Source organism: Anguilla rostrata, chromosome 3, assembly GCF_018555375.3.
Source record: "Anguilla rostrata isolate EN2019 chromosome 3, ASM1855537v3, whole genome shotgun sequence".
Taxonomy (NCBI): Eukaryota; Metazoa; Chordata; class Actinopteri; order Anguilliformes; family Anguillidae; genus Anguilla; species Anguilla rostrata.
This window is the reverse complement of record NC_057935.1, coordinates 31,828,867-31,855,741: the sequence shown is the minus strand read 5'-3', so window position 1 is coordinate 31,855,741 and position 26,875 is coordinate 31,828,867. Positions and strand designations below refer to the sequence as shown.

The 26,875-nt window shown below is 39.3% G+C and overlaps 1 protein-coding gene across 5 annotated transcripts in view; it reads right to left on the bottom strand.

Moving 5' to 3' along the window:
* Positions 1-893: 893 nt before the first annotated feature.
* Positions 894-26,875, bottom strand: part of gorasp2 (golgi reassembly stacking protein 2) — a 45,987-nt gene continuing 20,005 nt past the window's right edge. For 3 of the 5 annotated variants that reach the window (XM_064327159.1, XM_064327153.1, XM_064327157.1), the window contains 7 exons: positions 23,859-23,945; positions 4,041-4,171; positions 3,821-3,953; positions 3,200-3,323; positions 2,965-3,051; positions 2,719-2,841; positions 894-2,280 (listed from right to left, as the gene is read on the bottom strand). In XM_064327159.1, coding sequence (XP_064183229.1) covers positions 1,970-2,280; positions 2,719-2,841; positions 2,965-3,051; positions 3,200-3,323; positions 3,821-3,953; positions 4,041-4,171; positions 23,859-23,945 — 996 coding nt within the window. In that variant the 3' untranslated portion in view covers positions 894-1,969. The remainder of the gene's footprint in view (positions 2,281-2,718; positions 2,842-2,964; positions 3,052-3,199; positions 3,324-3,820; positions 3,954-4,040; positions 4,172-23,858; positions 23,946-26,875) is intronic. The other 2 variants (XM_064327156.1, XM_064327158.1) reach the window with 2 other exon arrangements.

Genomic DNA, 26,875 nt, shown 5'->3' with positions numbered 1-26,875 from the left:
AAATAACTAGGTTATAAACACACATACAATCTATGAAGGTATAATGTGGCAATAAAAGTTTCTTTGAGTTACTTGGTGTTATTTCACCTAAAAATAAATAAAACAAACACACACATGCAAAGCATTTTTTCAGAATGAAACATTTTATGCTATCCTTAAGAACAAGAAAGGCAAAATGACTAATATGGGTTTGCAACCTCCTCCTCTCACATTTGTTACATTGACACTGTTTGGGTAAATTTTACGTCAGTGAGAGTGTGAGAAAATGCAAATATTATGCCTATGATGGGGAAGCTTATTTCCAGCAGGAACTTCATCCCACCCGCGGGGGAAAGCAATATAATTGGGTCTCTGCATTGGGGTCTTACCAATTATTACAATATGTAACAACATATGCCCACTATCAGAGGTTGAGAAAATGTGTAAGCAGAAGGATGATAGCAGAGGAGGCTCTGGAACAAATATTTGATCGGGACAGTGTCTGAAAATGAGAACAATCAATTGTGCTCATGACGAGTTGTCAGATGTCATAAAATGGTCCTCATCCCAAAATATACATCAGACAACAACACTATCAGCTGCAAATATGTTGTCACTGCCCACTAGGGTGGCAGCAGCACATATAAAGTCTGCTTCTGAGTCGGTTTTTCCTGATTCAATTCAGAAAGCAGCGAAACATTAATTTGCAGTGACATCCTTTATCTCATGCTGTAAAGAGACACACAGACACACACCCACACACACATTCTTGTTAAGGTTTCTTATACAGATTCAATTTGTTTTCAGTAAAAATGTTTAGTAGACAAAGATTTTAATAGAATGCGTAAAAAGGTTTTTCGTCTGTATTCATCAACACACCTCATAACAAAAAACAAAAAGATCTGTAAACAATATTTTAAAAATCAAATACATTTGTTTTATTTTATTTCTTGGTTTTTTGCCAATTTACAGAATTTTTCAAATGAAAAACGTGAATAATCATAAGGGGACCATGATCTGTGTGGGATGAAATACACCATTATACTGTTAGTAACTGAGGTAAAGATAATGTTTAGGGAGAAAATGTTGTTTTTGAGTACTAATACAAAATTTAACATGCGCCATGTTATCTTGACCCAGAACATTTTTGCCATTCCTGACAGTTAAACATAACAGCATAACCAATAAAATGTGAACAATCTCTTTAAATTATAACTTTGGCTCCCCCTGCTGGACCTAAAGACATTGCATGATCACAATGACATTTCAGTTTTTCGTGGTTATACACAAAGTTCCTTGGAGAAGAAACAAAAGACTTGAAATGCAAACATTGCACCAGAAAAGTAAAATGCCATCTGTTTTATTGCTTTAATAAGACAACAGGATAATTTTTTACTGGGTGGGCTGGAGCACCACCGTCTGGTTTCCAACCGCATATTCCAAACTCCACATCTTTGCACAGCAAATGGCTTTGTACAACACAGCAACAGTAAGCAAAGGGTAAGAGCTTACTTGAACACACAATACATGTAGACACACGAATATAATCGCACCTTGTTCAATAGAGATCTGTGCTGAAATACAGAAGAGAGACAACTGGAGCAAAAATCAAGCATTAAAAGAACTTACCATGGCATAATTTAAACCAATTTCATATTGTGGAATGAGACTAGATTTGGGGTCAAAGACAGAGTCAGATCAAAATAAAATAAAAGATGATTTACAAAAAGCTACTGAGGCTTAACAGGAATAGACTACAAGTGATCCCTTGACATACTTCAGCACATAATCTTTGCACTCCCGCTTTGTTATTTTTCAGTTCTCAACTGCTTTAATCCCCAGGGGATCAGCACATTGGTTTGACCCTCTCCTCATCCCCACCCCCCAGGTTTGATGTGCTGTATTCTGTGCGAAGGATTGTGGAAACATTTTCCTGTGGTTAAATAAATACAGCGGAGGGAGCCGGGCCCGCAGAAGGAGCCACTCACTGTTATGAGGCCGCGGAGGACACCTGTGTGTCTGTTGACTCCGGGCAAGGAGTTTCAATGGCAACCGCCGCCTCAGTGAGAGCCTCTGTGAGCACATGGCTGGCAACAGGGGTGTTGGGAGAGGCTGAGGCATCCAGGATGAGCGCGGGAGTTTGCTCAGCAACGACTGGGACAGAGGCAGGGATGACGGATGGGGGGCAGGTCACTCCAGGTGCCATTGAAAGCTGGGAGGGGAGCACGGCAGACAGGGGCAGTGGAGATATACCAGGAAGGTTCAGAGGAGGTAGAGGAGCAAACGGAGGGAAACCTGTAGGTGAAGAGCAGAGCAAACAGCCTAAATATACACTCAAAACCATTCCATATCCTTGCATAATATTCAGATCCTTTTGGAAGTCAATTTCCACTTTGATTTGTGAGTATTGAATTTGACGCCATTCAACAGCCCTTGAAATGGCATGATATAAACTACTGATATAAACGTACAGTATAAAAGACTACATATACATTTTTATGGATTTTGGAGTAAGTCCAACTACCCCTAATCACCTGATAATGTTTTGGGTTTGCAACTAAAATAAATTCAACATTTGCTTTGAGAAAAACTACTTTGACTCTTCTGTAGGGACGTCTTAAACAACTACATTAAAACTGAAAGGTTTGTGTTGAAAATCCATGAGTTATCAATGACCTTCTGTTTAAGTGCCTACCTACTCCAGCGTCAATTTTGACATTGCTTTAACTGTTGCTGTACCTGATGTAGGTGGTGGCAGACCTCCAATGCCTGCTAATGACACCGCACTTAAGTCTGGTAAGGGGATGTTCAAATTTGGCAAGTTGGGAAGGGGGGGCAGACTTCCTGGTAAGGGCATCAGACCTGTATTAAAAAATAACGTAAGAAATGTTAATCAATCAATAGTCAATGACTTTAATAAGCTACTGAAATAATTAATGTGCTATTCCCTAGCATGAAAGATGGAAAGGATTGCTCTGACTTGACCTGGCAACGTGGCAGCAGGGTTGATAGGGGGCACAGCACTCATAGAGGGGCTCATTGATTTTGGCAGCAGAGGAACAGTGGGGACACCTTGTACAGGGGACACACAAAGACATCCTTCAGAATTCCCGAAGTCCTTCACCGACATCACGTCAACATGCACTTCGCATCTACTGTTCCAAAAGCGAGGGGACAATCTGGAACAACCCATTTAAGAAGCAGGAAGGTCAGGCATTACCTGTGTGTAGAACACTGGGAATGGTGGGTGAGGTTGAGCTGATTGACAGACCAGACAGCCCCTCCTCAAGCTCAGTGGGAGCAGAAGGCACAGCAGATGGGGGATTGACAGCCGAGAGCTGCACCTGAGACATAAGCACATATTGCTGAATAGTAAAGGTCAGTTGCATTTAACCAAGAAATTAATAATTATAATGTACACCTTGCTTCGTTAGGAGTCATGGAGTCCTGCACCAGTACTCTGTAGGGTTGCGCAACTGTCCTCTATGCCAGTGGTTCCCAAACTCGGTCTTGGGGCACCCTGTGTATGTTGGTTTTCATTCCACCCACAATTGCAAAACAATTTAAACTGTGCTTTAATTCTAAAAATTCAGCAAGATAACAGTGCCTAAATATCTCACATCTCCAAAAACATATGAAAACATAAAAAATATTGACCAGTTTGGTCAATAGCCTCTCGTCTGGTCAATGGAGGTATTGCCAAGCTGTGCACTCAAGTGCAGGATGAGTAGTTGCTGACTGGCATGCTAATTGACAAAGGAGACTACAGCTGGAGCTGGACATTCCAGATGTTGGAGTAATGAAAAATCGGGATTAAAAAGCAATTCTGAATGAAGCTCACCTCCGTGAAGCCATCCTTTAGTGGACTAGAGGGCTCACTGGAAATTTGTCCAGGGAAATAAATCTTTTTCCCTTCCTCAAATGGTCGGGTTGGTATCCTGTGGAGGTACCCATAGCCAATCCCACAACCCAGACTGTAGAAAAGAGAGAACACATGAAATTTCAGCCAAAGCTCTTCCATCCACATCTGCTGATAAGGGGGACCAGAGAGCATGCCTCACCTGCCTTCTCCACCCCATGCACTGTTGGGTGTGATGACCACCTCTCGACAGTTGTCTGTATCTGTGTTGTACACATACAGCTTTAGGCCCTTCCCTTCGTGTGTTTCAATGAGTGAGAACAGATCCTCAGACTATGGAGAGACAAAATATTAATAAAGTGGTTAATAAAGCAACAAGCAAACACTAACACAAAGCCCTCATCCCTCATATGGGATCAACAGGTCGGGAGAATAAATAAATGACAAAAATGAAATGAATTTAAAAAAACGTGTTTTGTGTTTACTTAGTGTCCCTTTGTACAACAAAACATTTTGGCTAAAGATCGGAAATCAGTGTGACAAATATATAATAATAGAGGAAATCAGAAAGGGGGCAAATACTTTTTAACAGCACTGTATTTAAGGCTTTATAACTGAAGATGTGAGCATCACAAAGACTTGGAAAATGGCTTAAATGCAGCAACACACATGTACCAATTACAATTTGTTTATTTTCATAATTCAGTTAGAATTAATAAGCCACAAATGTAATAATCTTGGCGAAACTGCAAAAACATTGTTCTTTAAAAAAAAAAAAAAAAAAATGTATACTGAGGGCCACATAATGTAAAGCTATACATGTCATGGATCATACACTCCTTGACCATAAGTGTACAAAATCAGCAGGTGATATGCAGAAAAGATCTATGAAGCAAAAAAATAAGCAGTGTACCCTGGTGTCCCTTAGTCTCCCCAAATCTATCCAAAATTTTGTAAATCATAACAAAATCATATATCACTACAAATCAACGGTTTTGAATCATGAATCAGTTAGAAAGTTAAAACTTAGTTGCAACTGGGTCTTCCAGCAGGACAATGATGCTAAACATACCTCCAAAGTTGTAATAAAATGGCTTAAAGGCAACAAAGTGAAAGTATTGAAGTGGCCATCACAAAGCCCTGATCAGAATCATATAGAAAAATAGTGGGCTGAACTGAAAAAACATGTTCGAGCAAGGAGGCCCACAAACCTGATCGAGTTACACCAGTTCTGTCAGGAGGAATGGGCAAAAATTCCGGCAAAGTATTGTGAGAAGCTTGTGCAAGGCTACCCCAAGCGATTCAAGTTAAGCAATTAAAAGGCAATGCCACCAAATACTACCAACGTGTATGTAAACTTTTGACCCACTGGAATGATATTTTATTTTATTTAACCCTTATTTACCTAGGGTAGGTTCACTGAGCACAGATGCTCTTTTGCAGGAACGCCCTGCTTCACACTCATACACATTCACACCTGGGAGCTGCCCAGTACAACCACAATCCTCTATTGTTGGCCACTGAGTAGCTCCACTGAAGGGAGAGAACATTCTTTAGCCAGTTAAATCAGGGGATGATTAGGTGGCAAGTTTTTGTGAGAGCCAGATCTGGGATTTTAGCCAGGACACCGGGGAACCCCCTACTCCTTGCGAATAGTGTCATGGAATCTTTAATGACCACAGTGAGTAAGGCCCTTGGTTTAACGTCTCATCTGAAAGACAGTCACTGCACTGGGGCATTGGGGTTTATTTGACCAGAGGGAAGATTGCCCCCTTCTGGCCCACCAACACCACTTCCAGCAGCAACTCAGTATTCCCTGGTGGTCTCCCATCCAAGTACTAACCAAGCCCACACCTGCTTAGCTTCAGCCAGTCGGTAGGAGCAGAGTGCGTAGTGGTATGGCTACTGGCATAATGATATATGATATAGTGAATTAAAGCTGGAATAAATTGTAATCAATTGTTTTAAAAATTACCTCGGATGTGAACAAAGTAGATGCCCTAATTGACTTGCCAAACGAAATGTAAGGCAACATGAAAATTGCAGAGTTGTGAAATTGAGTTGAATATCTTTAGCCTAGGTGTATGTAAACTTTTGGCCTCAACTGTATATTAATTTCTTACAGCCCCAATTACATGCCTGTGTCTAAAAATAGCATTCTCTGAAATTATTGCTTTCTTCAGTCACTGATTCAAGCTGCACTGCTGTAAGTGTAGACTCTTCACAGTTTGATGCATAAACAATAAGACAGTCCCCTTCCCAACAGGAGGGCAGAAATTAACATCACAGGCTGATGATTATGGTATTTTATAATCCAATAACTCTGCAACAAATCAAACAACTGCTAGTACTATAGTGATGGTCTTGATATTGCTAAAATCCCCCTCTGATCCCAAAGCAATCAATCTGTTCTTTAAATACAGGCCAGCAAAAATCTATTTCCATTTAATTGAAAGCCTTTTCACAAGCATTTGAAAACAGGCATTTCAATGTATGTAAATACCATACACAAAAACTGAGGTTTTTCTAAAAAAGCAACTCCTTACCTTACAAAAATGATGTCAATTAGACATTCCAGTGCCAAGTAAATTACCTAAAAAGCAAGCTACTACTACCCTCTCTAAGATTTACCCATTGTGACTTTTGCCTCATCTAAGAAATCCTGTGTAAGTTACTAGAGCCCGACCGATATATCGGCCATTATTTGACTTTTTTGACGACATCGGGATCGGCAGTTATGTTGTGCCCCGATTTTTTAATAAGTATAATAAACAAAAAAATTATTTATCTGTACTCGAACATTGTAATTGCTATTTACTAGAATTATCCAGTAGAGAGAGCTCTAATACAAGTGTTAACTGCAGCAGCTGACGCGCTACTTTTCGAAGACGTTTGTCACTCGTGCCTCATCCAATATTCTCCACTGCAAGACTTGTCTGCACAGATTCGATTGCCCCAATAAAGGTATGTATATTTAGTGTTTTTAACTTAGTTTTTTAACTAAATGCGTTTATACGACCACTATGTTTATCAATCCTCATTATCAAGCGAGCGAGCTAGCTAACATATTTGGTTCACTTTAGCAAGCAAGCCTTTATGAAGTGGCAGTGAGCACATAAGCAGCGTAGGATCTACATTTCCAGAGGACGCTGTATTCTCAAATAAATAACCAGCCAAAATAAAATGGTGATTGAATGCATCACACATTTGTTTTTTTATCTGAAATAATGATATTAGCTACTATATGATGCTGTGTAAATAGCCAACGCGTGATTGCAAGCGAGTGTGTCATCTAGTCACGCGTCATCGTAGCAAGCTAACCAGACAGTAAAAACGCAGATAAAACACTTCTAACATGGATCATTTTAAGCCATGTTATCTCGCTTTGTTGTGATAACATGAGAGAAGGATTGCTGTTGGAGAAATGAATCAACCAACAGTTAGCGCGGGTAACCTGCACGAAAGCGCATTGTAGTTTTTTTTCACGTATTTCATCCAGTCAATTTAATTTATTCTAACGTTACACTTAATTCACTCTTTAGCTCCGCTACATAATGTCTTACTCTTTGAGATCATGTAGTAGAAATAAAATAAGAAAATGATTCATTTAACTTACTGAGAATATATAATAAGAAATAATGAGGCTGTGTCAATAGCTAATGCGTTATTGCGAGCGGGTGTGTAATCTAGTCACGCGTCAGAGCGCATTGTAGTTATTTTCACCGCCTAATTCTTATGGACAGGGAAGCTCGCTAGATAGTCTTACTCTTTGAGATCATGTAGTAGGAATAAAATAAGAAAATATAATTAATGTACTGAGAATAGATACTAAGAAATAATAATAACAAATTAATAACAACAACAATAATAATATTCATAAAAATACATGTTTGAAACTGGAAAACTGATTTTTTTAAATTAATTTTTTTATAGATGTCTGGAAAAGAAAGGAGTAAAAGCAAGGTGTGGAGTTATTGTGATTTCACACACTTAGATGGTGTTAATATATATATTTAATTTAATATCATCTTTTACTTTTTTTATCTAAAAAGTTTTTTGTGTGTTTATTTTTATTTGTTTGCTTATAAGTTAAATGTTCTTAAATATAGAAACTTTAATAAAATATAAGTTTTTCAAACTGATTTGAAAATGTTGCACTTTTTGACAAAATATCGGTCAAAACATTGGTAATCGGTGGGCTAGGACTCTCCAAAATCGGGATCGGCATCGGACCCAAAAATCTGGCATCGGTCGGGCAAGTTACATACTCATACAGTGTTGTGTTCTTAAAACTCAATTACATAGTTTTCGAATGTAGCTTGTGGCTTCCTTCTGAAAGCTGAAACTACATCTTATCTATTCTACTGCGTACCAACTTACTTTCACTCTGCGTTTTTGCATAGCGCATGAGTGGAAGCTTAGCGCACACTTTACTGGAGCTTGGTTTGTTTATCGGCAAAATAAACTGCAGTAGTGAAAAGGGCCAGGGCTCCAACTAACTTTTTACATTGGTTGGACTGGTGCACCTACATTTTTCATTTAGGTGCACCAGCACATAGTATAGGTGCACCCAAACTTTTTCACTGCCGCAATAATACATTTTAAGCATTACTTTGTTTTCCCATACACATCGGTAATTTCTTAACACATTATGTAAATGAGTGTAAACAGGAATAAAGGTGCAGATTAGTGTTGTCACGATACCAAAATTTTGACTTCGATACCGATACCAGGTTTAGTATCACGATACTCGATATTGAAACGATACTTGAAACTTAAACGATACTGATTCGATACTCGGTACCTAACGATACTGAAATTACCTTCATAGATCAGAAATGTAATGTCCACAAGGGTTGACCTCATTTTCAAATTCACGGTTTATTAACAACCTTGTTTATTAAGAACCTTTAAGTTGAAGCCTGTTCAACATAGTAATAAGCATAGGCATATAGTGTTAGAACACTAAACAATGCAAATATATATATATACATATATATACATTATGTTAAATATATTTAAATAATGAAACAATTGTACACTAAAGAATCTTTAAACAGGTCTTTCACTTTAAAATAGATCTAAAAACAGCTAATTCTAATAACAATACAGCATCCACCTATAATAAAATATTTCCAAATTGGAACACCTATAGTATAGTGTTAGAACAACACCATATTAAATAACAGAAATAAATTCTTACATAACAGAAATAAAATCTTTCCAAATCAGAACATGTTGAGCCTGAGGCATTATTTTTCTCTCTCTCTCTTGCTAGTCGCTACTGAAGTGAACTGAGTCGAAGCTTGCGCTGTATCAACGACATGAATGCACAAGCGCACGTCACCTGACTTGGCTACCTTAGTTGCTACTACCAGCTAGCGAAGATTCAGACAAATTACACCTTTCATCCTCTCAATCAGTAATGCGGGAGACACATTTCCCTGGCTTTTACATTTGACCTAAAAGTAGGCTACCGAACGTCGGAAAATTCTAATACCAAACCGTTTTTTTTTTTGTTTGTTTTTTTTTAAGTACCGAAGTTTTGGTAGGCTATACCGTGCAACACTAGTGCAGATAAATGTTTTTTCTTTATTTAAATCACAGCACAAACAAGAAATCGCAATAACCTCAATTGTTTAAAAAATTATAAACTTAAAAAGTGCTGATGTTTAAAGTGTTTGACAAACTCAAATAAATAAATCAAACTCAAATAACTCAAACAAAAGTGTGCGCTGCTCCCACCCACCTGAACAAATAATTTTCTCCGATTTAGAGACCCACACCGATCACACATTAAGGTTATTTCCCATTATTTCACAGCTGTTGCATATGACATACTCAGCACTTGACTTGTCACAAAAAAAAGAATAAAGAAAATAAAAAATTATTTTTGGATTTCTTTGTTCCAGAATAAATATGTCCTGCATGTTTACGAAGTGAGACTCCCATAGGATAAGGGGATTTGGTCATTTTGGTATGTGCTCTTTATTTCAAGCTTGGAATCATGTCTGTACTGTAAATAATTTTGTAGATAATGGGGTTTATTTAAGACAGGGGGATTCTTACAAAAAGCCCTGGATTTTATGTGGGGTTTAAGTGGTTAATAAGTGAATTCACTACCTTACCTATCCAGTTAACTAGCTGTTTAGGAGACTATTTGTCATTGTCAAACAGACTCAGAAACAACTACGAGCTACAACATTCGCACTTATGTCGCTACAGCATTTTCCATTACACAAAATAGAATAGACTCTAATCTACCTCTAGTGAGTGAATTAGTCTAGCATCATGTCAATTTAACTTGTTTTCCATCAGCGTTGCAATAACCTTGTGCATCATGCTGTACTTGACTTCCTCTCTCTAAAGCATCACATAATATGAATATGATCATTCCGAAGATTGCTGAAAAAGGAGAGCAAAAAGAGTAACCAATTTGATCTTTAAAAGCTTATTACTTTCTAGTGTAACCAAAATAAATAAATAAATAGTTGGACAGTGGCTGCACGCAATGTTATTAACAATTGTAGGACAAACTAATTAAGTTGAAGACATACATACACTTAATTGCATGCAACATGTCTATAATTTTATAAAGGAAATCCACCAATTTCATTTATTTAGTAAATCCAACTATTTACTTTTTGAGTCTATGTAATGACACTTTAGTGTGTATGTGTGTGTGTGTAGTAGAGTTCTATATCTAGTATTGGGCTGAGCTACTAGCTTAACGAGCCTACGTTTTCCAGTACCATGTGTGTAGTTTCTAAAAATTTCTAAAATCAAGTAGCTACAACTGTAGGCTAGCTGTACTGGCACAACAGTAAAATTGTTAGACCAGCATCATAGTGGACAAAGAAAATCCCAGACAATATCCATTGTCCATCGGATATTGAAAGCAAAACCAAAAATGGACCAGATTTAGCGTGTCACCACAACTTCTCCACCAGTGTTTCCTGTGGAATTGGTGTGGTGGTGGGTGTCCGACGGTGGGGGAGGCATGGTGTAGCGAAGGCAAAAAAGTTTAAGACTTTTTTGGGTGCACCAAAATTAAAAATTTTGGAAACATTTTGGGTGCACCTAAATTATGTGCTGGTGCACCTAAATGAAAAGGTTAGGTGCACCAGTGCAACCAATGTAAAAAGTTAGTCTGGAGCCCTGAAAATACTTAAATGTCTTCTTGTAGTGTAGATCTGATCAAGATGCCATTTGGAACAAGACCACTGTTCAACTGTCTAACTAAATTATAAAGGAAATATTTCCATTTTCAAAGATGGTGGAAGGAGTGCCAATCATATTTTGGTACATAAAAACTAGCATGCGATGCTAAGTGAAAGCATCACTTCTTAATATGATTAATTCCAGACTTGGTCTTTGGTCATAAAAGAACATGTTTTGCATTGAATGGCACGTCAGTCCAAATAAAATAAAACTTGAACAGCATTCTTAGCTTGAGAAACATGGCTATAAAAAACTGAATACTTAGCACTGTCAGCCATTGTCCCATCTGAGAAAATACTGAAAAAATCTTATTCTCATGAAGCAAAAGTGTAATCAACCGTAAATTTGGAACATGAATGCTTTGTTCAACTGTCTAACTAAATTGCAAACAAGAAGTTTCAACATTTAAACGTGGTCTGATTAATTCCAGGCTTGATTTTCAGCCTTTTTGAATCGATGGTTTGCATGTAGTTCACTCATTTTTCTGAACAAGGCAATAATTGAATGATCTGAATAGCATGAACAACATGGCTGACAGCAGGGTTTTAATATCCATCTAATCCAGTTTTACGGCTTTCTGGGCTTTAAAGAATAAATCCATAAAAATGCATGGTGTTGTTAGATGTACATGGTTGACTTGCAGCAAGTCAAAACTTGACTGCTTAAAAAACATGGGCGCTTTAAAAAAAATCGAACACTCAGAATTTTTCGTTATTTTTTACATTTGAAAATACGTAATTTTTTGCTATTAATTTAAGTTTACACAACCACATATTGGTTTTGGGTTTAACTGATTTATGTACAGTGCCATGAAAAAGTATTTGTCCCCTTATTTCCTCTATTACTGCATATTTGTCACACTGAATGGTTTCAGATCTTTAGTAGACAAAATGTAATTTTAGACAGAGAATTTTAGTGAACATAAAATACAACCATTCAGCATGACAATTTTTCTGCATTTTGTGTCGATTAATTACTGTATTTTTAAAAACTGGTTTATTTAACATTAGAAAGGGTGATCTAAGTGTTATCTAAGCAACATTGACCATATTGTCATTGTTGGTGCTAGATGCTGTAGTTCCAGCATCACAGAAACAAGTCTCTCTCCTTGGTTACAGAGTCTACAGACAATGGGGTGAAAACACCATCCATTGATCAAGCAGTTCTGCGGCCAAGAACACCTTAATTATGAGAGAGGTCAGGGGAGGATGGACAGACTTATTCAAGCTAAAAAAAAAGCCACATGCTCAAATAACAGCTATTTACAACAATGATGCACAAAAGGCATCTCTGAACCTTGAAGTGGATGAGCCAATCACCTGCCAACTGCAGCCTCATCTTTTGGTTCTTAGCTGACAGGAGTGGCATTGTGGACTCCTGCTGTAGCGCATCTACGTCAAGATTCAACGTGCGGTGCGTTCAGAGATGCCCTTCTGCACACCACGGCTGTAACAAACTGAACAGCAGCTTTTTGAGCATTTGAGGACTTTCTGTTAGCCTGAAAGAGTCTGCCCATTCTCCTCTGGCCTCTCATTAACAAGGTGTTTTCCCCCAAAGAATAGTTTTTTCAATGACGTAAACAAGATAACTAAAAAACTAAGACAAGAAGCATGGTCATATTAAAAATGTCATTAACAGTCAATTGGACAATTAAGTGGTGTGAAATGCTGCACATAACACTTTCCAAATTCTGTACTGTGTATTATAAACAAATGACAGATGATCTAATCAAAGCTTCTCAGTATCTTTAATCCAATCATTAGCAGGCAGGCGATGATGAAAGGTGGGTACATACACGTGACCAGATAATGTTCTAACGGGGAAAAACACAAAACATGGTGATCAGGCAGCTAAATATTAAATACGTATAACCACCCTTGCCCCAGCTGGTTTACGGGAGAAAGTAGCATGGACAACTTTATACAGACTCTAAGGAAAACAAAATGCAATGTAAGCCATGTGTACTTAGTAATGTACTGTACTTCCTACTAATGTAATAATTAATTAATGCGTATTGCAGAAACAGTCTTATTGAGACAAAAACACTGGACTTACGTTATGCTCGCCGTCAAAGCAAATCTGAGTTCTGCATTTGCAAATTTAAGACATTGGAGATTTATATGAATATTTTCAGTAAAAATCTTTCCATTTTCTCTTTCTATTCTTTATATTATTTTATATTATTTACCCACTATAATGTGATGAATATAACAAGCTAAACTCATTCGTAGTACAATGGTAAATACTTTTTCATTTTAATTCTCCCACTGGGCCTGTACTTAACCAATTTTAAATAAAATTAATTGAAGTCGCTTTCTCCCCTAAGATTGCCTTCTTTGCCTCCAAAATCACTTCTGCCTAGAGCAAGGTGTGGTCTATGACTTAAAATTGAATAAATACCACCTGAAGAGTTTCAGAATTGGTCATATCCCTTTCATATTCCAAAAGCAACATGTCTGCAAATAGTTCATGATCCAATTGTTTTAGATACTGTGTAATAACAAGAGAAATAAGATTCTTGGAAGAAATAATGATGATTGTAGCATCGGTGCATAAAAGTCAGTCAGTGAAGGGGGGAAGTGCATCAGAGGGTAAGCTGCAGTGGCATGAAGTGATGAGCTGTGGTATTCACATTATAGCTATACCTGACCTGGTAAAAACATGACTACACAATGGCAATTTTGTCAACTCTAAACACTATAAAAGGTCAACCACTGTTCTGAACTTTTTATTAAAACCAACCACTGTAACTTTAAAAAAAAGACTGAGCTTGAGGTGGGTGAAAAGGCTGAAAATTCACATCAGGATTTTACACTGTTGATATATAGCAATATAGATTTTTAAAAAGTTCTGAATCATCCCTTAGATACCTTACATAAAACCAGGAAGGTTAAAACTCAATATACTCAATAATATTTTTAATGAGCAAGTTATCAACGGTTTGCATGTAGTTTACTCCCACTCTTCAAAAGTTATGCACAAGGAACACCGCACCGCCAGTTCAAAGCTTCAGATTCGATTGCATGTCACCACCTTCTGGCCAACACTGATAGCCTAAACTAAAAGGAGAACTTATGGCTGGGAAGCAAAGTACACTACAGAAGTATTCTTTTATAGCTTAACGTAGCTATCATTAACGTTAGCTACTTGTGGTAGCTAAGGGAAACGCGTTCAGGATATCATAACCACGTCATTAGACAGTTTTCAACTATGTTTTCAACATCAAATTTCGAAATAAAGGTGAATAAGAAAAAAAGATTGTTATGGTTGTCTTCTGGCACTACATTTAAAACTAACCATATTGACAAAAACGATGTCCTCGATTATAACGTTAAATGATATCAGTAAAACATATACAATGAAACGAAATTTAATGGTGAAGAGCGTGCTCTTTGGTTGGTAATATTTATGAGTACTGCTGGCTGTTGCCTCTGATTTGGCTAATGTGATATGACTGTTATATTCTCAAACTCCTTAATGAATGATCCCTCTTACCACTGAATTTATTAATTCAAATGTTACACTGTAGTGTTGAAACAGTTAAATTAATATTTCTGCATACAGTTAATGTTACTACTATTATTACCGCACACTACTATAATATTGATTGAGAATCGCATATGAGACCAAGATGACATGCTAAATAGTAATAATGGAAAATTGCAATAGTAAAAAGCAATTTATTGTTTTTGGCTGGTTAAAAAATCTGTCTGGCCTGTAAATTTTCTCATCTGCCAGCCACCAAAAGACTGACTTGGAACACATCTGGCAGAGAGGATAGAAGAGGAAAACAAGGTGGACCATCAGCAAAACCAACTTAAAAAGAAAAGCTACAAACCTACCTGCCACAACGGAGAGTTAAAGACTATGCAGTGAGTTATGATTAACGGACTGAAAACGCTAACTTCAGGTTTAACTGAAGTCACCCAATTGGGTAAGTTGGAAATGACTTTGTTTTGTACCCATTTAATGTTAGCAAATTTAAACTAATTTTCGTTTAAATAAATCTTAACGTAGCTACTTTAAGTACTTTATTTTGTCGGGTTATACTTTTGGACTGAGGCAGAGATAAAAGTCAATCACAGAGAGGGCCCTTTTATACAGGAGAAAGGCTTACCCTCTGAGCCTGTTAAGAGACTCTAACATTGTTCCAGGAGAGACTTTGTCATGGAGTGAAACCATGACCTGTGGACATTTACAGTTTCAAGCAAGCGCACATGGTCGAATGGATTTAAACCCCTGTTCATGTTCTTTTTAATTGCGCGCAACTTAACAACCATATAAGGCTGAAGCCACACTATATGCGGCCCCGCCGCGCGGCAGCGCCGCCTCCATTCATTTTGAATGAGGGGAGGCGGCCAGACCCCGCAAGGCATGTTGGGATTGCCGGCGGCGCGGCGAGAGGCGGCGAGCCGCGGGGGAGATGGCAAAAATTCAACTTTGACCCCCTCGCCGCGTCGCGGTAACCAATCTGATTTGATCTAATGATCCGTCAAGTAAATTGTCCCTATTATTTTCTCATTTTAGTTCCACATGCTATTGTTCCACAATGGAGGACCTCGTAATATCCGTATCGGGCTTCCCAACTTAATAAAATCTCCTACAGAGACATTGATAAGAGGAAGTAGCGTGGAGAAAAGTCTCTGAAATTGTCGGTGGCTCTGCAATTTAGTTATCGCCGTTAGCTACTATCACTGTCCAGTCTGAATAAAATTCATTTTTGCAGTAACCTAGCTCTGAAAAATGTTAATAAGCTGCCTAGCTAGGCTGTCTAATGTCTAGCTATAGTGAGTAACAACAAACAGTAACAAACAAAAAAAATCTTCATAATGTATTAGTTGCAAGTTGTTCATTTCTACCAGCCACCTAGCTAGCTAACCAGATATAACTTTGAAGGCATTATCTGGTTAATTAGCCAGACAGTGTTTTTGTTGTTGGTTGTAGACATTAAACAGCCTAGCTAGGCAGCTGACTAACATCTTTCAGATCTAGGTTACTGCAAAAATTATTTTTATTCAGACATGACAATGAATATGAAACACGATATTAAACCCGGTCAACATTTAACGAACACAACTGTCTGTCAAATATTGGTGACACGCCCACAAACAGCCGATTGTGGGGACGCGGCGACAGGCGGCAGTCGCCGCGTATAGTGTGGCTTCACCGTGAAGGAACGTGCAGGAAGGAGGGGAAAATGTACTTATCATTGTTTGTGTGTGTTCAGAAGGTGAACTGTAAATGAATGAGAACAAGAAAATATGGCAAAAACGGAAAAGAAACCATGTTCGTTTTACCGCGAATTTAAAATACTTAAAATCCCAAGGGGGGAGGATGTATGCATTTGCTTTTGTTTTCCGTAATGGGCAATTCATTATTCACATTAATTTGTTCATGCATAGTAATTATTTATTGTTGGTTTTTGAAATGTAAATGTAAAATAAGACATAATGATAAAGGGAAGAAACTTTTTTTGTAATAGGATTGCCGGGGGAGGGGCTTGGGCTATATAAGCCAGAGGAAAAGTCCTCCTGAGGTGGAATTTTTATTTTCGGTGTGTGCTGAATGGTCATGCTAGACACGCAGCTTATTTCAACAAGTAGGGCCTACTAGGCATAGCCTACTGTGTTTTGTTTACTCATTTTGTTTTGTTCGTGGTATTAGTTGTATATATATTTTGTTGTGTCGTCACCTGTACATATTTTGCACCGGTTCTGGGTTTGAAGCACGTCTCCTGTAAATAAACCTGGGTGAACAGAAGTTTTGGTCTCCTGCCACTCTTTTGCTGCTCCAACCACTGCCGGACTCCCTCACAGACTTTGTTTTTGGAAGCCATTTTTACTTTTTTTTTATTGTTACCAACGTACACTTAACATGTTCATGTTCCTAATTGCAATAACTGAGGGGGTGCTTTTCAGGTTAGAATCTGACATACAAATTAAATGGGTGGGAAAAACAATCACCAGGTTAAAATAATTTCCTTTAATGTCAATGGGATACTTAATCCAATCAAGAGAATCAAGATACTATCAAAGCTTAGCCTTTCTGCAGGGACGCAGGAATCAGAACATGCTAAATTGAAAATAAATGGGTTTAAATATGTCTACTCATCATCTTATCGATCTGGTCATAGGAGAGGAGTTGCAATTTTAATCTCAAATAATCTGGCATATGAACACCTATCAGAAATAAAAGACAAGGAGGGGAGGTACATAATGATGAGGTAATATAGAAGGCACATTAGTTAGCTTACTGAATTTGTATGTTCCACCAGGAAGTGACTGGAATGTTTATAAACACATCTTTGATATAGTGGCTACTGAAACACAGGGAATACTAATTTGTGGAGGTGATATGAATGTTTGGCTAAATCCAAACCTGGACTCATCAAGGCCAGGTAACACCAAGACAAATTCAAGAGCTAAGAAAATTAACATGGCCATGCAAGAAATGGGAGTGATAGATCTGTGGAGAGATTTATATCCATCCAATAGAGATTATACGCACTTCTCAGCACCACATGCAGTATGTTCTAGAATAGACTACTTTTTAATATTTAAAAAGGAGAGATACAGAATTATAGATTGTGGAATAGGAACTATAGATATGTCAGATCATAGCCCCATCTCTCACCCTCAACTTGAATAGAAAATCAAAATTAACAGTGTGGAGGTTAAATTTGTGCATCTGATTGTGTCGTCGCTTCTGCCGTCCCCCGCGATTCAGATAAGCGTATCTTAACTTGATTTGTTTCTGCTGTTGCTAGTTAGAGAACATAGTTGTGTGTAATTTAGGTAATCTTTTTTAAAAACTTGTCTTAACTGTTGCTAGTCAGCAAGCTTAGTTGTGCGTTAGCTGAGAATATCTGTAGTTGACTTGCTGTTGTTAGTTAGTTAAAGGCGTTAGTGAAACTGTGTGTGGGGGTTGGTGTTTAATTGCCCCGTATTGTTGAGCTAATTTCGAGTAGCTTCACCTGGTGCTTATCTGCCCTAATGAAGCTAATGCAAGCACGTAATTGTCACCCGGTATTTATAGCTCCAGCGGAGGCTGCCATAGGCAGCCTCGTCGTCAGTTTATCATGTTTTTAAACCCCATTCCCTTGTGCGCGCTGCCTCGCCCCAAATGGTCTGTTCACCGCAGGCGTAATTTAACTAACTTGATCTACCCACCCTTATCCACACCTCAGGAATTCACTGTCACAGGTGGATTATGGAACTGCCAGTCAGCTGTCCAGAAAGCTTCATTCTGCCTTTGCCAAGACGAAGTCTCTTGACTTCCTGGCTCTCACGGAAACCTGGATCACTCCCGATAACACCGCCACCCCAGCTGCACTGTCTGCGGGATACTCCTTCTCGCACACCCCCAGGGCCTCTGGCCGAGGCGGGGGTACCGGTTTACTCATTTCCTTGTCCTGGAAGTTCTGTGTCCTCCCCAGTCCTAACCCTACTTCCTCCTCCTTTGAATTTTATGCGATTACTATAACTCATCCCTCAAAATTTCACATTATTGTTCTGTACCGCCCTCCAGGTCCACTCGGCTCATTTCTGGATGAGCTGGACACTCTCCTGAGCTCCCTCCCTGAGGATGGCACTCCTGCTATTCTACTGGGAGACTTCAACCTCCTTTGCCTTTGAAGGAAAGGTGGCTACAATCCGGAACTCCTTCGCCCATCCAGTGAGCCCCCCAACCCCCCAGGACAAACCCACAGCCACACTGACCTCCTTTGAAATGCTGGAGGACTCCGATGTATTACAACTCATCACCTCTCATCGCGCAACCACCTGTCCACTTGACCCCATCCCATCTAAAGTTCTCCAATCCATCTCCAGCGAGCTCCTTCCCTATCTGTCTTCCTTGTTAATTCCTCTCTCTCCTCTGGTCATGTTCCCTCTGTCTTTAAGATGGCTCGTGTTACCCCATTACTCAAAAAACCCACCTTAGACCCCTCCGATGTAACAAATTATCGACCCGTATCCCTTCTACCCTTTCTGTCCAAAACCCTTGAACGAGCAGTTCTTAAACAATTAACCTCTTTTCTCCATCAAAACAACCTGCTAGACCCTCACCAGTCTGGCTTCCGATCCGGGCACTCAACAGAGACTGCACTCCTAGCTGTGACGGAGGCACTTGCCACTGCAAGAGCCTCACGCCTTTCCTCTGTCCTGATCCTTCTTGACCTGTCTGCAGCTTTTGACACGGTCAACCACAAAATACTCCTCTCCACCTTGGCTGGGATGGGAATTGCTGGGACTGCCCTGTCTTGGTTCGCTTCCTATCTTGCAGATAGGACCTACCAGGTCACCTGGAAGGGGTCTGCCTCTGCTTCTCATCTACTTGTTACGGGAGTGCCGCAGGGATCTGTACTGGGTCCTCTGCTGTTCTCCTTATACACCAGATCTCTTGGTTCAGTCATTAATTCACATGGCTTTTCCTATCATTGTTATGCAGATGACACACAACTCTTCTTTTCTTTCCCCCCCTCGGCCACACAGGTCAATGATAAGATCTCTTCCTGCCTGGCTGACATCTCCACCTGGATGGCTAGCCACCATCTGAAGCTCAACCTCAACAAAACTGAGCTGCTCTTCTTCCCGTACAAGACCTCCTTGCTTCGTGAACTCTCAATCACGGTTGATGGCACCACAGTGACTGCCTCTCACTCTGCCAAGAGCTTGGGGGTGGTCCTGGATGACTAACTGGACCTCAAGGAGCACATCAAGGCAACATCACGGTCCTGCAGATTCCTCCTATACAACATCAGGAGGATTCGACCATACCTGACGACGCACTCCACCCAGCTGCTCGTCCAGGTTACGGTGACCTCTCGCCTTGATTACTGCAACTCTCTCCTTGCAAACCTGCCAGCTTGTGCCATACAGCCACTACTGATGATTCAGAATGCCGCTGCCGGACTCATCTACAACCTCCCCAAATTCTCCCACGTCACTCCTCTGCTGCGTTCACTTCACTGGCTACCGGTCGCTGCCAGGATCCGATTCAAAGCCCTGACCCTTGCCTACACTGCCGCCAACAGGACAGCCCCCATCTACTTGCAGGACATGACTCAATTCTATGTGCCTGCTCGACCACTCCGCTCTGCGGCAGCAGGGCGTCTTGTAACCCCTCCCACCCGCCCAAAGGGATCACAGAGCTTCTCCACCCTAGCTCCCCAGTGGTGGAACAAACTCCCCGTCCCTCTCCGAACCTCCCCCTCACTATCCATCTTCCGCCGTGGCCTGAAGACTCATCTCTTCAGACTATACCTAGACTAACCACCAACACGCTGTATAAATATAAAAAAATAAAAAATAAAAAAAAACCTTTTTTCCTGTCACTTGTTACATGTTGCCCCATCCCTGCACTTCTTGGTAAATTGTATTTGTCCTAATACTGTAGCTTATTCTTCTGCCTAGTTGGCTTTGCAGATGTTAGACCAGGATAGTGTTCGTTGTTCTCGGCTAGAAATAGCTGTACAAAATAAGTAATTGTACCTTACTGAACCCGTGTTCAGCAGTTGTCTACGATCATGAAAATGCACTTCTGTACGTCGCTTTGGATAAAAGCATCTGCCAAATGAATGTAATGTAATGTAATGTAAAATTTAAGCATACTGAATAACACCAAATTAAAAGAAACTTTAAAAGAGGAAATTAAAACATATCTGGAGCTGAATGATACGGGAGAGGTGAATCCATCAATACTTTGGGATGCACTCAAGGCAGTGAGGAGGAGGGGGAATATTATAGCAAAGACCACACTTATTAAAAGGCTAAGGCTAGAAAAATTGAATAAGCTACAGTCAAAACTGAAAGAATTACAAGATCTTCATAAGAACAAAATGGATTCTAAAATTAAACAAGAAATGAACCAAATTAAGAAGGAAATAGATGAAGTGGTTGGTATGGAATACTAGGCAGTTGCTAGCATGTTCTAGGTGGTTGTTATGGAGTTTTAGGTGGTTGCTATGGAGTTCCAGGTGGTTGCTAGGGCATTGCTAGGTGGTTGCTATAGAGTTGTGGTTGGTTGCCAGGGTGTAGCTAGGTTGTTGCTACGGGGTACTAGGCAGTTGCTATGGTGTTCCAGGTGGTTGCTAGGGTGTTGCTAGGTGGTTGCTATGGTGTTCTAGGTGGTAGCTAGGGTGTTGCTAGGTGGTTGCTATGGAGTTATAGGCGTTGCTAGGGTGTTACTAGGTGGTTGCTATGGAGTTATAGGCGGTTGCAAAGTTGACTTTGTGTTGAACAGAGTGAACCGTGCTAAGTAGTAGGTATATTATTCTAGGCAGTTGCTAGGGTGTTTTGGGTGGTGTCTAGGGTATTGCTAGGTAATTGCTATGGAGGTCTAGGCAGTTGGTAGGGTGTTCAAGGTCGTTGCTAGATGGTTGCTATGGAGTTCTAGGCAGTTGCTAGGGTGTTGCTAGATGATTTCTATGGAGTTTTAGGCGGTTGCTAGGGTGTTGCTAGGTGGTTGCTATGGAGTTCTACGCGGTTGCTAGGGCTTTGCTAAGTGGTTGGTATGGAATTCTAGGCAGTTGCTAGCATGTTCTAGGTGGTTGTTATGGAGTTTTAGGTGGTTGCTAGGGTGTTGCTAGATGGTTGCTATGGAGTTCTAGGTGGTTGCTATAGAGTTCTAGGCAGTTGCTAGGGTGTTACTAGGTGGTTGTTATGGCATTCTAGTCGGTTGCTAGGGTGCTCTTGGTAGTTGCAAAGTTGACTGTGTTGAACAGAGTGAACCGTGCTAAGTAGTAGGTATATTATTCTAGGCAGTTGCTAGGGTGTTTTGGGTGGTGTCTAGGGTGTTGCTAGGTAATTGCTAAGGAGGTCTAGGCAGTTGCTAGGGTGTAGCTAGGTTGTTGCTACGGGGTACTAGGCATTTGCTATGGTGTTCCAGGTGGTTGCTAGGGTGTTGCGATGGAGTTCTAGACGGTTGCTAGGTCTTTACTGAGTCCAATGAAGTTACCCCTAATTCTCTATGACAAACGGTTCAAAAGTTATGAAATATCAAACATCAGCCAATCAGGAAAAGGGGCGAGGTTATTCTACACCAATGGACAAAGGACTCTCTACCAAGTCCAATGAGGTATCCCACAATTTGTGGGCAATTATGCCCCATAGAGATGAATGCCGAAAGTCCAAAGCCAGAGAGAGACCTGATCACTGCTGCTAGAAGACAGACCATTGTGACATCAGAAGGGTGAGAAGACAGCATTGTGACATCACAAGGCTGAACATTCCGCCATTCATTCTCTATGGGAAAAATTTCCCAAAAAACGTCATATTTCTCAAAAACCGTCCACCCAAACTTTCCACAAAGTAATAGCAAACCATTCCCGATCAAGCCGCTCGATTTGACATATTGCACATGTATGTGATGCGAAAACTCTGGGAGGAGTAGCGGTCCAAAAAATGAGTGGAATAATAATAATAAATATAGCTGCGAGCAGCAATGAAGGGGCCAAGCACGAATGGGGCACCAGGCCGACGAGCAACCAGAACGACCCCTGAACAAGACACCAGTCCATCGCAGGGTGAACGGCAGAACCCTCTACCATTTTGCAAAGTTTTGTAAAAACCGACCTGAATAACGAAATAAATGAGACAAAGTTTAAAAAAAATTATACCATGTCATTCTACAGTCAATATCTGGGACTAAACATTGAATAAATATACAATCTTACCACTGGTTTTACATGTAGAGATGTCCCTTTTGAGCCTGAATGGTCATATATTGTCTTGGACAATCCGTTTGTGAAATATACGCGCATATGTGATACCTGGGTAGGCTACCTTCAAAAATAGCTGTGCATAATACCACACCTGTTGCTTACGGCATTGTCGCCCTTTTTAGTAAAATTTAGCTTGATTGACAATTAATTTATACAGCAGGTGAGAGTAAAAGCTTTCTAACGATGTAGCTATAACATGTCTGATTTTGCTTTTGGAATAGCGTTTCATAGGTCATCGTAACCAAAAATTTTCTTATTTTCCAATGTCTAAATAAATAATACGGTAGGCTACTCTGCGCGCAGCACGCAGGTCGTGCGTTGAGATTTTGTCTTTTGTTTCGTTTTTTCTGAATGTCGTATTTATTATTTGAAATGTATATTTATGTGTTATTATTCTATCTGTCTCTGGGCACTCTGAAATGTGCACTCTCTGCTAAGCTGAGCAATGGATTGGAATATGTGTCTGATGTAGTGTTGCACGGTATTCCGAAACTTTAGCACTTTATCGGTACTTTAAAAAAAGAGTATTAGAATTTTCCGACGTTCGGTAGTTTTGTGTCAAATGTAAAAGCCAGGGAAATGTGTCTCCCACATTACTGATTTAGAGGATGAAAAGTGTAATCTTCGCTAGATGGCAGTAGCAACTAAGGTTGTGGAGCACTTTAACTTCTGATTGGATAAGTGCTATATAAATAAAGATTTATTACAATTATTATACACTTGCTTCCAGTCATCATGTATGTCTCCGGTATTTAGACAATGTATAATTTTAAAATGATTAATGCTTCAAAAGTTGACAAAGGATGGTTAGTTTTAAAGGTGTTACAGATCTTATAGGAGTAAATGAGTACAGCAATTCTGAATATTTTTTGCTTTAATATTTAGCAATTTAAGTCACTTAATAAAATTTCTATCGAAAGAGTTTATAATATGGCAATGGTAATTCTTCATTAATTTGGCAATATTTCTCGCTATTCTTTACCAGAGGCCATTTCATTTATAACCCAATTTTAGAAATGTCAAGTGGATAACACTTGAACATAACTTCTGTATGAAAGCACAAATGTATTATTTCACCTCATTCATGACTGTATCTGCTCCAATGATGTAGTCTGTGTGTGGTCTCATTCCAGCCAGTGCAGCAGGAGAATTAGGCTCCACTTCCTAGGGTGAAAAGACAGATCATATTTACACTTATGTACAGTGCTCATATTTATTTACAGATGTGTTTATGACAAAAGGCTGTGGGCTTTAACCTCTTAGCGCACAGCCCCTAGTGGTGGGCACGCCCGCGTGCCTAAATTACTAAACTCAAACATTCGGTGCTACTGCAACCAAAGTGTGAGATGAAAACAGAAACGCGTTGTTTCCGTTTCATTAGTAGACGATACATGACAACTATGCCGAAAACGGAGTTTCGCAGCCCCACCATTGTCGCTCCCGTCATTCATTTAACACACACCCCCTCCCTGCAGTCTCATCTAAAAAACACCCCCCACCCTTGACATAATGGACAATATTGTCTATCTTGGCATTCATAAAAATATTCTTTCACCACTAAAAAATCGTATTCCGTCATAGCAACAAGATAAACCCGACAATAGCCCTAAGATATGCCTATACAGCAGTGAAAACGCTGCTCACTGAATAACGAAATAAACGAGAAAAAGTTTTTAAAAATGATACCATGTCATTCTACAGTCAATATCTGGGACTAAATATTGAATAAATATCAAACCTTACTGTTGGTTTTACGTGTAGAGATGTCCCTTTTGAGACTGCGTGGTCATATATTGCCTTGGACAATCCGTTTGGGAAATATAGGCGCATCTGTGACGCCTGGGTATCTTCCAAAATAGCTGTGCGTAACACCACACCTGTTGTTTACGGCGTCGTCGCCCTTTTTAGTACAGTCTGACTAGATTTACAATTCATTTATTCGGTAGGCGAGAGTATAAGCTTTCTAACGATGTATAACATGTCTAATTCTGCTTTCGGAATAGCGTTTTATAGGTCAGCGTAACAGAAAATATTCTTAGCATAGCATTCACTTACGCAATCACACTCTGTTAGCAGACAAATACGATGCACCTAACGAAACATGTTCAAGGATATTTCGTAATTTCTTGGAAAATACTATTATTATTGAGGACTTCTGAACATAGCTAAGCCATATGTTTGCTGATAGACCTAGCTGACATCGTTTTCTGGAGCAAAACAGAAGCGAATAGAACAATATAATTGATACTGTCTCTCTGTCTCTATCTACTGAACATAGAGGAGATTTCACCATTGCTATGTAAGTATTATCGTTCAAAATATTTCGGTTATATACGTTCTTTTTGAAATTGAGTATTTTTAAATAGGTTAGTGGTGTTATATAATGTAAATATTTCACACTGTAATGTAAGCGTTAGACGGAAGTGTAATAGTTTTTGTGAAGCATGCAACAGTGATGACGTCATAGCTGGAACATTGCCAAACCATGGTGGACGGGTGAAAATTGTTTTCATGTTGTCTCATCCCCATACAATAAAACATACGAGAGTACAGAGTATAGAAATAGACACGAGTTAATTATTACACATTTAGGTACTGTACCGCATTGTGTGACAATGTTTTTGCATTATTTTTTTAATCTGATAGCAATCTTTCATCTTAAACCCTCATAAGGGGCTCATTTATATGCTTTATAATGGACAAAAAACATTTTTTTCAATTTTGGAGAGATTTTGGATATGTTTCTGGACACCTAGCTATTTTAGACCACTGTACTGACTGAAAGCTTGTAATTCCCATTTGAAAATTATGCAACAGTGATTTTCTTGAGTCAAAACAGTTGATTTGTAGTGAAATACATGGATATGTTATGATTTACAGCAATGCATAATTTAGACATTTTGGATAGATTTGGAGATGCTGGGTACACTGCTTAGTTTTTGCTTCGTACATCTATAGTAGTTCTACATATCCACCCTTAGATTTTATGAACTTGTGGTCAAGAAGTTTTTGACCTAGCACATGTATAGTTTAACCTCCTGCATATATTCAATCTCGCAGTATTTCATTGCGAACTTAAAAAGTGCAAATTTATTTTGGATTTTTTGTCAAAACAATTGCATTTGTGGCACTTTATTTCTTCCAAAATTATGAATATAAACTAATCTGTGTTAGTATTGTAAATTGTACAAATGTCTTGCTTCATTTAAGCCATTTTTCAAGTCTCTGTGGTGTTCACGTCTGGAGTTATAAAGCTTTAAATAGGGTACCCCCTAAATGGGCAAGGATTGGCAAAATTTGGCTTGTGCCTTAAGAGGTTAATAACTAGCACACTACTCAAGGCTATTGCTGTACTTATTTCCTGATTTGAATTTGCTCTGGGCAAAACTCTAAGTGGTATAATGAGTGCAAAAACAGTTGGCACTATCTGCTCAATAGCTAACATCCGAAATCCACTGTTCAGCCAGAGATCCATCCCTTTCATCATCTACTTTTAAGAGGCAAGCTGCAGAGTAATTAAGAGAACAAAGAAAATTATCCCAGGGTTTATCACAAGGCAAAGTTTCAAAAGGAGGTATTCAACTTTAAAGCAAGGTCTAATTTGTAATGTTTATACTACAAATATTCTCAAATTGAATTAATCAACAATCTGAATAGAATGATGAGTTCAGAAACAGCAACCAAATTCATTTGAACTACTAATGCAATGATATTTTCCTTTTTGTTTCAGTGAAATTTGTCAACGCTTTTTTTATGAAACTCCTTGAAGGCATATTATGCAGGATTTTTTTAGCCTTGCAGTGTCAGGATGACAGGATGAATGATAAGGGAAATGAGTGGGGAATGGGTAAGGGAAAAGTACAGCAAACCGATGATTAACTCTGGTCTCTATCTGCCTATCCAAATCTAACTGAAAACTGGCTAGTCTACGAAGGGTACTGGGCACAGGGTGGCTTTGAATGCTGAACTTACAGACAGCTAGTCTGAAACCAAATGTCTGAATAGCAACCCCCAACGCAGAGTTAAAACTCCACCCAGAGTACCTTCAAAAATAACAATGCAAAATAAAGTTCTGTCCCAATGGAAGGATTTGT